This window comes from Barbatula barbatula (genome assembly GCF_947034865.1).
Source record: "Barbatula barbatula genome assembly, chromosome: 5".
In the NCBI taxonomy this organism is placed as follows: Eukaryota; Metazoa; Chordata; class Actinopteri; order Cypriniformes; family Nemacheilidae; genus Barbatula; species Barbatula barbatula.
In genome coordinates, this window is record NC_136769.1 from 731,126 (window position 1) to 743,890 (window position 12,765).

Genomic DNA, 12,765 nt, shown 5'->3' on the forward strand with positions numbered 1-12,765 from the left:
CACAAATGGTTTGACACTCCAAATAATTGCTGCATATAATAATTTAAAGTAAAATAATTTTCTGCAGTTTCAGTGAAGAGAGGACGCGAGTCTTTGACTTTCATAGCCGTCCATTTGTTAGCAGGTCAACATTGGCATCAAACCATTTAACGCTCTCTCCATCTGCACCTGAATGAAGAGAAAGAAAGGAATGAAACACGTGTTCATTAATGTCACATATAAACAGCTGTAATCTCTCACTGTAGATGAATAATAAAGTGTATCAGGATGTAAAGCGTCTCCTCTCATGAGTTCAGAGAGAAGAGTTCATTTAAAGCCTGCAGTAATGTAGCACACGTCCTACACCCAACACTGTACAACACACAACGCAGGTTCTAGCTGTGTGCACACTTAATCCATCCCATAATGCTCAGGTTCAAAACCTCTCTCCATAATAATCAACTGTAATGAGTACACTTTAAAAGCAGGGGGTTTACCTTCACTGTGGGGATGAATGAGATTCAATTCGAGCCTGAAATGATCAAATATACATTAATAACAGCAATGAACTGAAAGATCACGAACACAAACATCAATATTGTTCAATAATGAATATTGGGCTTGAAGATACATCACAAATGATATTAATGCAAATAACTGAACTGAAGCATTTGATTGTTTGCTTGGGCGCTTTCAATCCGTGAATTCATTTCGTCAGTTTAGTGTTTGTCGTAAACAAGCAAATCTCGCGCTACAAACTCTTCTGAAATCTCAAAATGGACATTTAAGTTCATCACTACGCAACACATCTCTCTCTGAAATGAACATCTTATGTCTGTTTATATAAAACATCAATCAGTCAGTAAGAGAAAACACACACATACCTCTCCAACACTGACCGATGAAGTGAATGACACGTGTCTGCTCACGCACGCGCTGCTGTCCTCGTGTCTTCTTCTGCTGTTTCATGAGGATCCGCATTAGCGCCCCTCTCTGGACTGGAGGAAGAGATGAGGGACCGGCCCAGAACATCACGTGCTAAGAATCTATTAAGTTTTATTATTTTTTGCATTTTGACGATTGTCCACCATTGACAAAAACAATTATTTCTCGTCTAATGCATTTGCATTTTCCAACAGATAGAGCTGACAGAAGTATAACAACCGTAGTTATCACTTCAACAAATCCTTTTCTTTATTCTGTCCATTTTCTGTCAAACGCATTACAAATACTACCATCGCTATTACAAATAATTTCAATAAAAACAAGACTATCTGCAAGTAGACTGGGTGATAAGGTCAGCAGCTATATCTTTTACAAAACTGTATTCATATTCCTTTTTAATTACTGTGAAGATATAAAAACCACAATATTTGAGTTGCAATAAAATTGTGCTGTGCCAACTTAAATGCTTTAGACGACGACGCTGCTTGTGCAATTTCTCAACGATGAATAATGTTTTTAAAATTACATAAAATATCATATGTACACATTTGTTTTGATTGAACACATATATAATAAACAAAGCTTACAGTGAGATAATAATAAATAACTTATTTTGAAGTCTCGAGAGAATTTGCGAGATTTCCCGTGTTCACAGTCTGACATTAGGCTTGTTTGAGATGCGCCTTGCCTCGCCTGAAATATAGGCGAGAGTAGGCGGCTACAGTGAGGGGAGGAGTGAAAAAAAGTGCAGGCAAGCCGGACACTTCCTGAATCTCGCTGTGTTGTGGACTGCAAACGTCAACAATGGAAGAGATCGCGTTCGCGTTCTTTATCGCAGACGAAGTTGATGCAGTTGAAATACCACTGTTTTTACACGAAGATGGTTATGATGAGGAGAATCACCGAAGGTGAACAGTGCTCATTACTTAAAATGGCTTATTCAGTAAATGGTAGGGATATAAATCTATCTGATCTAGAGTGGTATTGCAACTTGCATCTAATGAAATTAATGTCGAGTAAAAAATAAACAGTCCTGACTGCAGATAATTCAGCACCAAAGAAAATTGTTTTTATTATTATTAAAGTTATTTGGGTGAACTATCCCTTTTTTACATGACAAATATTCCATATAAATATATTACACAATTGTTTGTCACCTTAATGTAAGTTTCAATTCATGTTTAATGATTAGGAAAAGTGTGTGCTGCAAATTATTCTTAAAAAATAATATGAAACAACAACACATTCTAAATTAAGAAATGAGCATGTGTGGGTTTTGTTTATTGCACTCCTGGAATCAGACATATCCAAATAAAGATATCGGATAAAAACACAAACATAAGGCCTAATTGTAAAACAGTCACATTAGATGTATGCATGTATTGATGGATTGACTAATTTATTTAATGGAATAATGTTGTACAAAAATGTCAATGTATAAAGAGAATACACATCTCTCAATAAAGAGAAAATTAAAACAAACAGGACTTCACTTCAAACCAAGAAAATAAAAATAAAACATGTCCTAATTACTAAGTACTATAGAAAACTAAATCGTATTAGGCTATAGGTAATGGACTTCTTAGAATTAAGGGGAAAAAATATCAGCTGACATTTTCAGCCAATGAGCACGAAGCTGTGTCGTCAGTCAGTCGTTTCCCATCATGCTTTTGAGTAGCGCAGTCGGTGGAGAGCAACTGCGCTCGACTGCTCAATCCGACACAGCCGCCTCGCCGTCGCGAGAGTTTTTTGGTACACGTCAGCATGAGGTCAGAGCAAGGCGGACGTAACTCGGACACTTTTCTAACCGTCATGCAGCTCGCGGTGATCACCGGTGATCGGTTCTGCGCAGATTTTGTTCATCTCAAACAAGCCTATTCTGTTGGTGTGATTTCTTTGTCACATCACGACGCGCCACACATTATAGGAGCAAATGATTAAATCTCCTCATGTTTGTGGTCCCTCCACGTTTAAAACTCTTATAAGATTTATAATATATTTTGGTGTGGCCCCAGCATTCATTCGCTTATTCAAATGTAGGGAGTGTTGAATCATCTGCACACCCTCAAAACAAAGTAGCTACAGGCTGAATAATTAATCGACACCTAAATGCATTTTATATACCAGTCGTAAGTTATAACATTCTTTTTCATTAACCTCACACCATATTTTATTACTAGCTTGTTTCACAAGGTCTCGGTAATATTGTAACTGCATAGAAAACTGAATGGCGTTATTTGGGTGCGATTTTGGACACAGCAGGCTAGATTCCGTGGGACCTTTATTTTGACAGCTCGGCTGTCGTGGGAGTGGCTTATTTTTGCGTTGGTGTTTGCGCATGTGCAAACCGCAGCGATGAGATTCATCTGCGTATTTGTTTTTGTTTTCAGCCCATCCATCATATTATTGAGATATTTGGATTAATATCTGTTAATAGGGTTCATCGATGATTGTGAAATGGACAATTCTTCAGCGCAAAGCACAGGTTTGACATTGTTGTATTTTGCCTTTTAGTTTCATGACGGCATAGTGTTTATTCGGTTGTCTGTCTGTTATCAACCATATTCGTCACGTTTTTAGCAAAATACACTCATTATATTCTATGTACGAGCATCAAACCAGTTGATTAAACAATAAGATAGCTGACAAAATGGTTACCATGGATACAGATACTGTGGTATTAACAACGCGACACACCAAAAAAATCGTATCAATGTTGTTATTATGATTAAAGTCAAGTCAGTTAAATTGTGTTATATTAATGAACCCAGTGATATGTGTTCTGCAGAGAAGGACAGACTGCTGACCTCTGTCGCGGGCTACGGGTCCAGTGACCTCCACGGTAGCCCACCCACCCTTGATGTGTCAGGGTCACATCCACAGGAGGAAGAGGAGGCGCTGAGGAGGAAGCTGAAGTATTTCTTCATGAGTCCGTGCGATAAATATCACGCTAAAGGCCGCAAACCCTTCAAGCTTGTCCTTCAGCTGCTGAAGATCGTCATGGTTACCGTACAGGTGTCTACACATCTTTATTCAATCACGGTCGTTGTGTTGAACTAGTTTCTTACGTCGTTCTCTCTCTTTCAGCTGGTGATGTTTGGTCTCAGTAATCAGATGGTGGTCACCTTTAAAGAAGACAACACAGACGCCTTCAAGCATCTGTTCCTGAAAGACTATGCGGATGATTCCGAGGAACCGCTGTGTGTCCACACGCAGAAAGCCATTCGAGAGCACATTGATTTTGCTATTGAGCAGGTGCTGACCGTCACTCATCTTTAGCTCACGAGAGATGCTTCAGATGAGAGTGCTGTCTGATGAACCCATGAATACACAATGGGACACACAGTGCTTAGATGTTCACAAAGACTATTGTGCAGCACAGATCGTAACCGAGGGTGAATTTTAAGCAGCACTTCTGCGTCTTGTAATGGCTCTTCACCACACAAAGGGTCATGCCAGATAATGAGAAAATGACAGTGTTTTCTCTTTGCCAGGTGTGATCCGAACAGCTATATTGTGAGTCTGTGCCCTCTGGAGTGTGTAGGGAATAGTGAACATGAATCAGCTATTCAAATCATTTCTTTCCATAATGTGATTTCTATTGAATGCGTATTGTAGTTAGTTGATGTAATTATACTTAGTGTGTGTTAAAATGTGTCCGGTTTGAGTAACACTCTTGCCCAAACAGAGGATGTCAGTAACATTAGCACATCAGACCCAGGGGGATGTTGAAAGAGGTTTGATCTAAACTGACCGTTGAGTTTTGCTGTACAATCGTGATTATGGTAATGGATACAGTGCAGTAGTATACAACAGAATAGCACTTTAACAGAATAAAATGCAGTGTGTTCTGTAAAATGCCGCATGTATATTTGATTGTAATTTAGTTAAATGAGTGCGCTTTTGAATATAGCTGCTTACTAAATCTGTTCTCTCTCTCTCTCTCTCTCTCTCTCTCTCTCTCTCTCTCTCTCTCTCTCTCTCTCTCTCTCTCTCTCTCTCTCTCTCAGTATCTGGCTCTACCACAGAAATCAGTAGGCAGGTACGCGTATGTTCCAGGTGTGGGTTTAAACGGCAGCGCTCTCTATCTGTGCCAGCAGTACTACAGGAGAGGCAGCATTGATCCAGTCAATGACACGTTTGACATTGACCCTAGTGTCATCACAGGTGGGCTGAAATAGCACAGAAATTGGCAGCTCAGTGCAATGCACTCTGGGATTGCCATCTCAGTGAAGAATGTATGCAGCACGCCTTTGAATCTGTCTAAAATGAGGTTTATAGTAAACAGCCTTTGCTTCTTGAGTACAGATTTGTTTGTTGCCTCTGTACGTACCTCACTGCATTATAAAAAAGAAAATGTTTTATCCTGACCAAACATCCTGTTTAAGTCCAAACCGATTGATTGTTCTGTATGTCTGTCTGTCCAAACATTACATTGATTTATTTGTCTGTGTTGGATGTGTTTCTCAGTACCAGTGTGATAAATGATCTGTGTGTGAGTTTGATTCTGTCTGGTGTGTGTGTGGGTTTAGATTGTATCGGAGTGAATCCACCTCTGGACGTCTCATCTCCACAGCGAAATGACTACAAGAACATCACACTCAAATTCCAAAAGTAAGACACCCCCACACTGTATAAAAGATGACTTTCATTGATTGAAAGTTAATTTCATCAAAATAAAAGTTAATTATGTTGACCAAAACTTCCAAACTTCACGCAAACAAAAAAAAGCACATTATATACTTCATCTTTATTTTTCCATGTAAGATTGTTCGTTTCTGGGACTATTTTGCTATTATGTTTGCAGACACTGTGAACACGCACTGCTATCTCTTTTAAAACTCAGATGTGTGTCAACGCAAGTTATTGTACATGTTCTTTTATAAGCATGCATTTCTCTCTTTCTCTAAAGGTTGATTAATGTTACCATACAGTTTCGGCTAAAGGCAATAAACATTCAGACAATCATCAACAATGAGATTCCCGACTGTTACACCTTCTCCATCACGGTATGACAGCAATTTTGTCATTTGATCATCTTCAAATTTACTGATGTCATACAGAACAAGCTTTGTGTAAGAATCGGGTTCAAAAGTCACATTTGTGCATCTGCATATTGAAACATAGCACACAATTTACATTTAAATATGCAGAAGAGAACATAAGACATGTGATATAGAGTGGGACGCGCTTTAAAGAGTTATCCCCTAAAGACTGTCAATACTACACACACGTTTAATGGATGATTATAATAATGCTGCTGTTTTGAACTGTCATTTTTATATAAACTGTTCCTTTAATGAAATAAATTGATTCAAATGTTTTATTACACGTCTCGTCCGAATGCTCGATTCTGATTGGCCAGTCACAACATTTGCAGATTCGTTATTCCCAGATAACAACCTCTCAAAACTAATAACACACAGTGACACGGATGCAGCAAATCATTTTGACAGGTTTTTTTTTACAAATTCAATATTAATAAGTCTTTTAATAACATATATGACATTATATTTACAAATGATGAAACCCAATTGCCTGTTCGTGACATTTGAACATCGTTTCTTACCTTAAAACCGAAAGTAAACGGCTTTTCCTCGTGGAAGGTCTGCCTTCGGTATAAATGAGCTAATCAAATATTTCACATTTCATGTCCAGTTTTATTCTCATGTGGCAAGTAGCCGTGTAATAAGCGGGATAATGTACCAGCAGTCGGCTGTTATCGCCAAATAACACCCTTCAGTGAGACACAAGACCCTCTGCTTCACACTGAAGGGGCTTATTTCTGCCATAACAACCGGCTGCCTGAACATTATCCCTTACACAACATCTTTTTAAAGCCCATGATGCTGTGTGTGTTTGTTCAGATTCTGTTTGATAATAAGGCTCACAGTGGTAAAATAAAGCTCAGTTTGCTGAATGAAGCATCAATTAAAGAGTGCCGAGACCCCAATGTGTCCGGACACGGTGAGACCACGTGAAACACTCAAAAATTCACATTTCCTCTTCTGTAATCATTACTCGCTCACCTGTTTCACTTATCTGTCTCTATCTCTGTCGTGTCTATGTCTCTGCAGCGGACAGCTATGCTCGCGTGGGGTTTGATCTGCTGGTGGCTGTAGTCTGTGTTCTGTCTCTGGTGTTGTGTGGACGCTCCATCATCCGAGGAATCATCCTGCAAAATGTAAGATTGGACACGTTAAAGGGACATTACACCAAACAAATGTATGTGTTAATGTTTTAAACTTGTATTATTTCCTCTGCGAAGGTTAGTTGTGAAGAATCTATACATGGCTCTTTAACAAAGTTTATAGTTTGCACATCTCCTGAGCTACAACAAAACACCACCAATATTTGAAATAACATACATTTTTAAACTCACTTTGTATTGAAATATTTACGTATTTACAATTACCACTTGTAATTCTTTGGGTGTATAAAGTCTCTAGTTCGATGTAAAGTTGTCTCTGGTTCAGGAAAGAAAAATCCACGAGGAACAGCAATGTGGTAGAAAAACAGGCTTTACTACAGCATGTGATGATGTGTGTGTTTTTGTGCAGGAGTTTGTGCGATATTTCAGACGGTGTCTGGGGCGGTCGGTGTGTTGGGGTGACCGTATGGAGTTTATTAATGGCTGGTATCTGCTCCTCATCATCAGTGATGTTCTCACCATCATCGCTTCCTTCATTAAAATCGGCATAGAAACCAAGGTCCCACAATTCTCTTTGCACACTTGAGCATCATTTTAGAAACGTTGAGAGCTGATCGGTGGTTCTGTGTGTTCTCTAGAATCTGTCGTCCTATGATGTTTGCAGTATATTAATGGGAACCTCCACGCTGCTGGTGTGGGTGGGTGTGATAAGATACTTCAGCTTCTTTCAGAAATATAACGTAAGTGAAACACATATTTACGTTTACATTTATTTGTTGACCAGACACTTTATACCAAATACTACGAGACATGCTAGTTCCAAAATTAGTGTAATTAGTGACTTACAATGTAATTACACGGTATAATCTACTCTAAATCTACTCAAAACTGTGAAAAAGTGAATCTATCTTACAACTTTTAAGAGTGTTTAACAGTTTTATATTATAAGTTCTGGGGACACAAAAATAAGAAGTCACTTATTTTAATTATACCTTCCAATGACGTCCATGTGTAAGAGAGGACAGCTAGTGAAGAACTGTGCAGTTTGTAAGCCTCCCTCCCTGACCAACAGAGACGCTCTGGCGACAGACGCTAGTGACTGTGGTTTTTAGCCTCTTTAGAGCGCCGTCTCACATTCGGACTGACGTCGGTTTCGAAGCCCGCGCAGAGCGGGGCGAGTGGAACAGGTTACACATGCAATTCCCAGCATGCTTTGTGTAGAATGGAAAATGGAAGTAAATCTCCAAATTAAGTGTTATCATATGTATTTATATCAAGATCACACATGTACATTTAGGCATTTAGCAGATGCTTTTATCCAAAGCGACTTACATTGCATTATCCTATTCATTTTACATAGGTATCAGAAATCCCCAGGGATCCAACACACAACCTTGCGTTGTTAACTCAATGCTCTTACCACTGAGCTACAGGAAAGCATTATAAATGTTTAGTATTCTGTTATTTTACGAGTTTTGTAACATTGGTGATTTCAGGAGGTTATCATTGTGCAGACTCAGTTGCTTAGGAGGAAAACAGACACATTCATTTAATTGTTTGATCTGTAATTGCCTGTTGTTCCTTAATGACAACATTGATAACTGTTTATAGTGAACTTCAAGTTAATGTTAAATGGAATAATGAAAAAGAAATTTTAATTTATTCAAAATTAATTATTTTGAGTTTACTGTTCTTATGTGTTGAGTGTTCTATACTCAAAAGAATTGAGTTTATCAACTTAAAGGTTTTGAGAAAATAAGTTTCCACAAATGTTTTGAGTTAACTTAACTTATCAGGGTTTACTGTGTATATTCTCATTATTGTGGAGTGAACACCTGATCTCAGTCCATGCTCAATCCTGTTCTCAGATTCTCATTGTGACTCTACGAGCTGCGTTTCCAAACGTGATCAGATTCTGCTGCTGTGCTGCAGCTATATACATGGGCTACTGCTTCTGTGGCTGGATCGTCCTGGGACCTTACCATGCTAAAGTATGTCCTGAGTTACCACGGTTAAGAACCCTGTGTCATATGCAAATTACTACGGGAAAGTATGTGGTCTGTTGACAGACTGATATGCAAATGTGTCCTATGGTGTGACGGTAAAAATGTAGAAAAACCAACAATGAAGGTAAATCTCTCTTATGCTATTTTATATAATAAATATATATATTAATAATATCAAAATGTAATATCAACCGCTGTCGCACCATAGGACACCATTATTCGTCAACGTACAGTGTATTACCATCATAGACAGCAATTTGTGAATTACAATGGTTAAGTATGTCATGACTCATGTGTGAGAATTATCACTGTAAAGAATAATGGCATGTGTGAATGAAGTACAGTGAAGTCATGTTAATAACCACCCTAAAGAACGGAATGAAATGACCATGGTCATGTACATCATGTGTGAACTACTGTAGTATAGTGCGACATTTGAAAATGATCGAGGTAAAGTATGTCATGTGTGACATCTCCTGCAAAACTTCATCATGTGTTTTTTATTCTTTTTGTACCTAATTAAACGAAGCCAAACACACAATTCCTCACAACGTGGAGGATTCAATGAATCTAAAGGATTTCTTCTGGTAAAGATTAAATTTCTTGCACAGTAGGCAATAACATATCTGATAAAACTGCACTGTAACTCAGCATCAGACATCAAAATAGATTAATGACGTCAACACATTTATAGAGGATTTAAAGCAGCTGGATAAACATTGTATGAACTTCTAAAAGCTAATATTGGGCTCTTACCGCTGCAGTTTAGCGGGATCACTTCTCTTCACTTTCACTCAGTTCTGTTTATTCCGTCAGATCTTTCGGAAATCATTTAAATATATATATATATCTCCCTGTACAGCTGTCGGGTATTAAAGAAAGAACGAAAATAAACCGCTTAATAATGACGGTTAAGCGAAATGAGCGTTACATCTCAAATGACAGTTGGCAGTTCTCTGCTGAGGAGACGCGCGGCGTGCAGCTGGAGAAGAGCGCGCCGCACCAAAGCACATGGATTTATGATTGTTGTGTTTTCATTTTGCTTAAACCCAGATTCATCTTTTTATATTATAACCAAATAAAAAGTGTTTTATTGGGGTATTCATTTCTACATTCATTAAAATTATGGTCTGTGCACGTCATTCTGTGATGTCTACCAATCCTGCAAAGTAGTTTATGATTAAAAAATTGACATAAAGTTTGACGTGTTTTATGAAACAAAACTCATAAAAATCCACCAGATGTGATCTGTACAAACTATTTTTAGGTTATTAAAAACAGGCTGCAAATATATGAGTTATGAATGTGTAGGTCTTGTTTGAATTATGCAGTAAAAACCCAATACCATATCAGCCATATGATTCATGTATTCTGACCATCAACATGTTTACAGTCCAGGTCTTCTGATTCTCTCTCTCTCTCAGTTCCGCTCTTTGTCTACAGTGTCCGAGTGTTTGTTTTCTCTGATAAACGGTGACGATATGTTTGCAACGTTCTCTGATGTGGAGCAAAGTGGGACGCTGGTGTGGGTCTTCAGTCAGGTTTATCTCTACACCTTCATCTCGCTCTTCATCTACATGGTTCTGTCGCTCTTCATCGCTCTCATCACTGGAGCCTACGACACCATCACAGTGAGTTCACGGTTCATACACTACAGAACACATTCATAGAAAATAACCCCTGATAAAATACATGTGTGTGTGTTCAGCAACAAAGCCAAGACACACCTCAGGTGTCTGAAGTGCACCGTTTCATCGCTGAATGTACCGACACGCCAACCTCCGGAAACTTTCACAGCCCGGAGACATCAACGTGTTCACTCTTCTGCTGCTTCAACTAGTGTGTATGTGTGTCTGTATTTTTATTGTTTGTATTTTAAAGGGAAGAGCTGATTTATCTCCAGCTGATAGGACCAGCTCTCAGCATTCAGAGCGTTTTAAATTGAAAGGTAAACCATATCTCGAGATTGCACTAGAGCTAGCTGAGCTCATCGACTCCTTCTACAGACTTGGAGTAGTAACAGCACACAAACATCACTAACACGTACTAAATACACTTCAGTGAATCCAAACATGTTCACATGTCAATCCAACATCACAAGGAATGACATGTAATTTAGCATTAAAGAAATGAATCTCATTTACGTGAACTAAACCATGAGAGAGTAAAGCCGATGTCAGTCTGTTCTGTCTGTTGATTTTGGGGTGAAGATGAGCTGGACCGGTTTTGAGCAGGTTAAGGCTGAAATACACTACAAGACTTTTATAATCTGAACAGATAAAAAGAACTAGACATCATACACTAGCTGCCTTTATGAACTTTTACATAGAAAACAATACATGATGAAATCTACAGACTGGCGCTGACTTTCTGCAACAATTCCAGACTGAAAATCTGAGCAAAACTCTTGTGGTGTATTCCAGCCTTTAGTGAGATTGATCCGTTTATTTGAGATTTTGTGTGTTTAATGTTCAACCATTTGTTTTAGCCGTTAGCTGCTGATTTTGCACACAAGATATTTGTGTCGGATGATAAACGACGGGAGAGAGATGATACTAGACACACACAATATGTACGGTTGGTTTTCTATTGTTTTACGTTCTGTTCTTTGTTCGATCTCTCTTTGTGCTGCTGTGTGTGTTTAAGGCATCACAGCCTGCAGGTTGTTTTTAACATTAATATTAATGGGAGGGGAGGTGTGTGTCCTTCTTTAAAGCTTCACACACGAGACTTTTCAGCATCTCGATGTGTTTTCTCTCTACATTGACACGCAGCTCAGTTCATGAGATAAATCCTGCCCACAGATCCCATGATTCTTTGTGTTTTTTCTCCGAACACCAGACTGAGTTAGTCTCTTCTTGAATGTCATAATGCTGGTGTTTAGAAGCCATGCTTACACAGAAGGGACCAGAGTGTCATAATAATATTCAGATTATTATTGTTTATTGAAGCTGATGATCAGCCTATTTAAGGGAATTGTGGTATATTTATTATATTTGTCTTGTGTTATTCTGATAAGACATGCATTCAAGTGTGCCAAGCACTAAAACGAGCAGACTCGTATTTGATGGTCTGATCTTGTGATGAAGAGTGTGACTTTTAAAATACGAAAATGTATTTGCTTCTTACCCAGAATGCATCTGTAGTGTAGTTTCATGATCATGGTGACATAGTTAAATTTTTTGACATTTGTGGTAATTTACAATTACATTAGGGAGTTCTGACTGTATTGTTCTTTATGTTTAACAAAGGGAATTTTTAACTGAACAAAATTTGTTTATTTCAAGTGTCTGTTGTTAAAATATGAATACGGTTGTTATTCAGACGGCTTTTGTAATGAAGACACATTTTAACATTCATTCTTACAATCTGCTTAGATTCAAAAATAAAATCTCTGTGAATGTTAACACACGATTCGCCTTTTTTTCTGAACTCCATCACAAGTTCTGTTTTTGTCCGTGTTATATTATTCATATATATTATATATTGGTGACCCAGATGTCAAAAAAGTATACAAATGTAATTTAAACAAAGAGAGAAAAAGATGTTCTCAAGTATGTCAAGTTTCATAGTGTTTTACATACCGTCATGTTGTTTCAAACACTTTCTATCTTCTGTGAAACACAATTGGAGATGAGATGTTTAGCATATTGAAATCCTCAAGCGTGAATGAGATTGAAGACC

At 38.2% G+C, this 12,765-nt stretch overlaps 1 protein-coding gene across 1 annotated transcript; it reads left to right on the top strand.

Moving 5' to 3' along the window:
* The first annotated feature begins 3,230 nt into the window (after positions 1-3,230).
* mcoln1b (mucolipin TRP cation channel 1b) lies at positions 3,231-12,493 on the top strand. The gene is made up of 13 exons (XM_079456198.1): positions 3,231-3,409; positions 3,713-3,939; positions 4,012-4,179; positions 4,935-5,091; positions 5,457-5,538; positions 5,837-5,933; positions 6,792-6,891; positions 7,002-7,108; positions 7,485-7,634; positions 7,714-7,815; positions 8,944-9,066; positions 10,506-10,712; positions 10,790-12,493. Exons 1-13 carry the CDS (start codon positions 3,382-3,384, stop codon positions 10,919-10,921), a joined length of 1,680 nt encoding a protein of 559 aa, XP_079312324.1. The 5' UTR covers positions 3,231-3,381; the 3' UTR covers positions 10,922-12,493.
* The last annotated feature ends 272 nt before the right edge of the window (positions 12,494-12,765 follow it).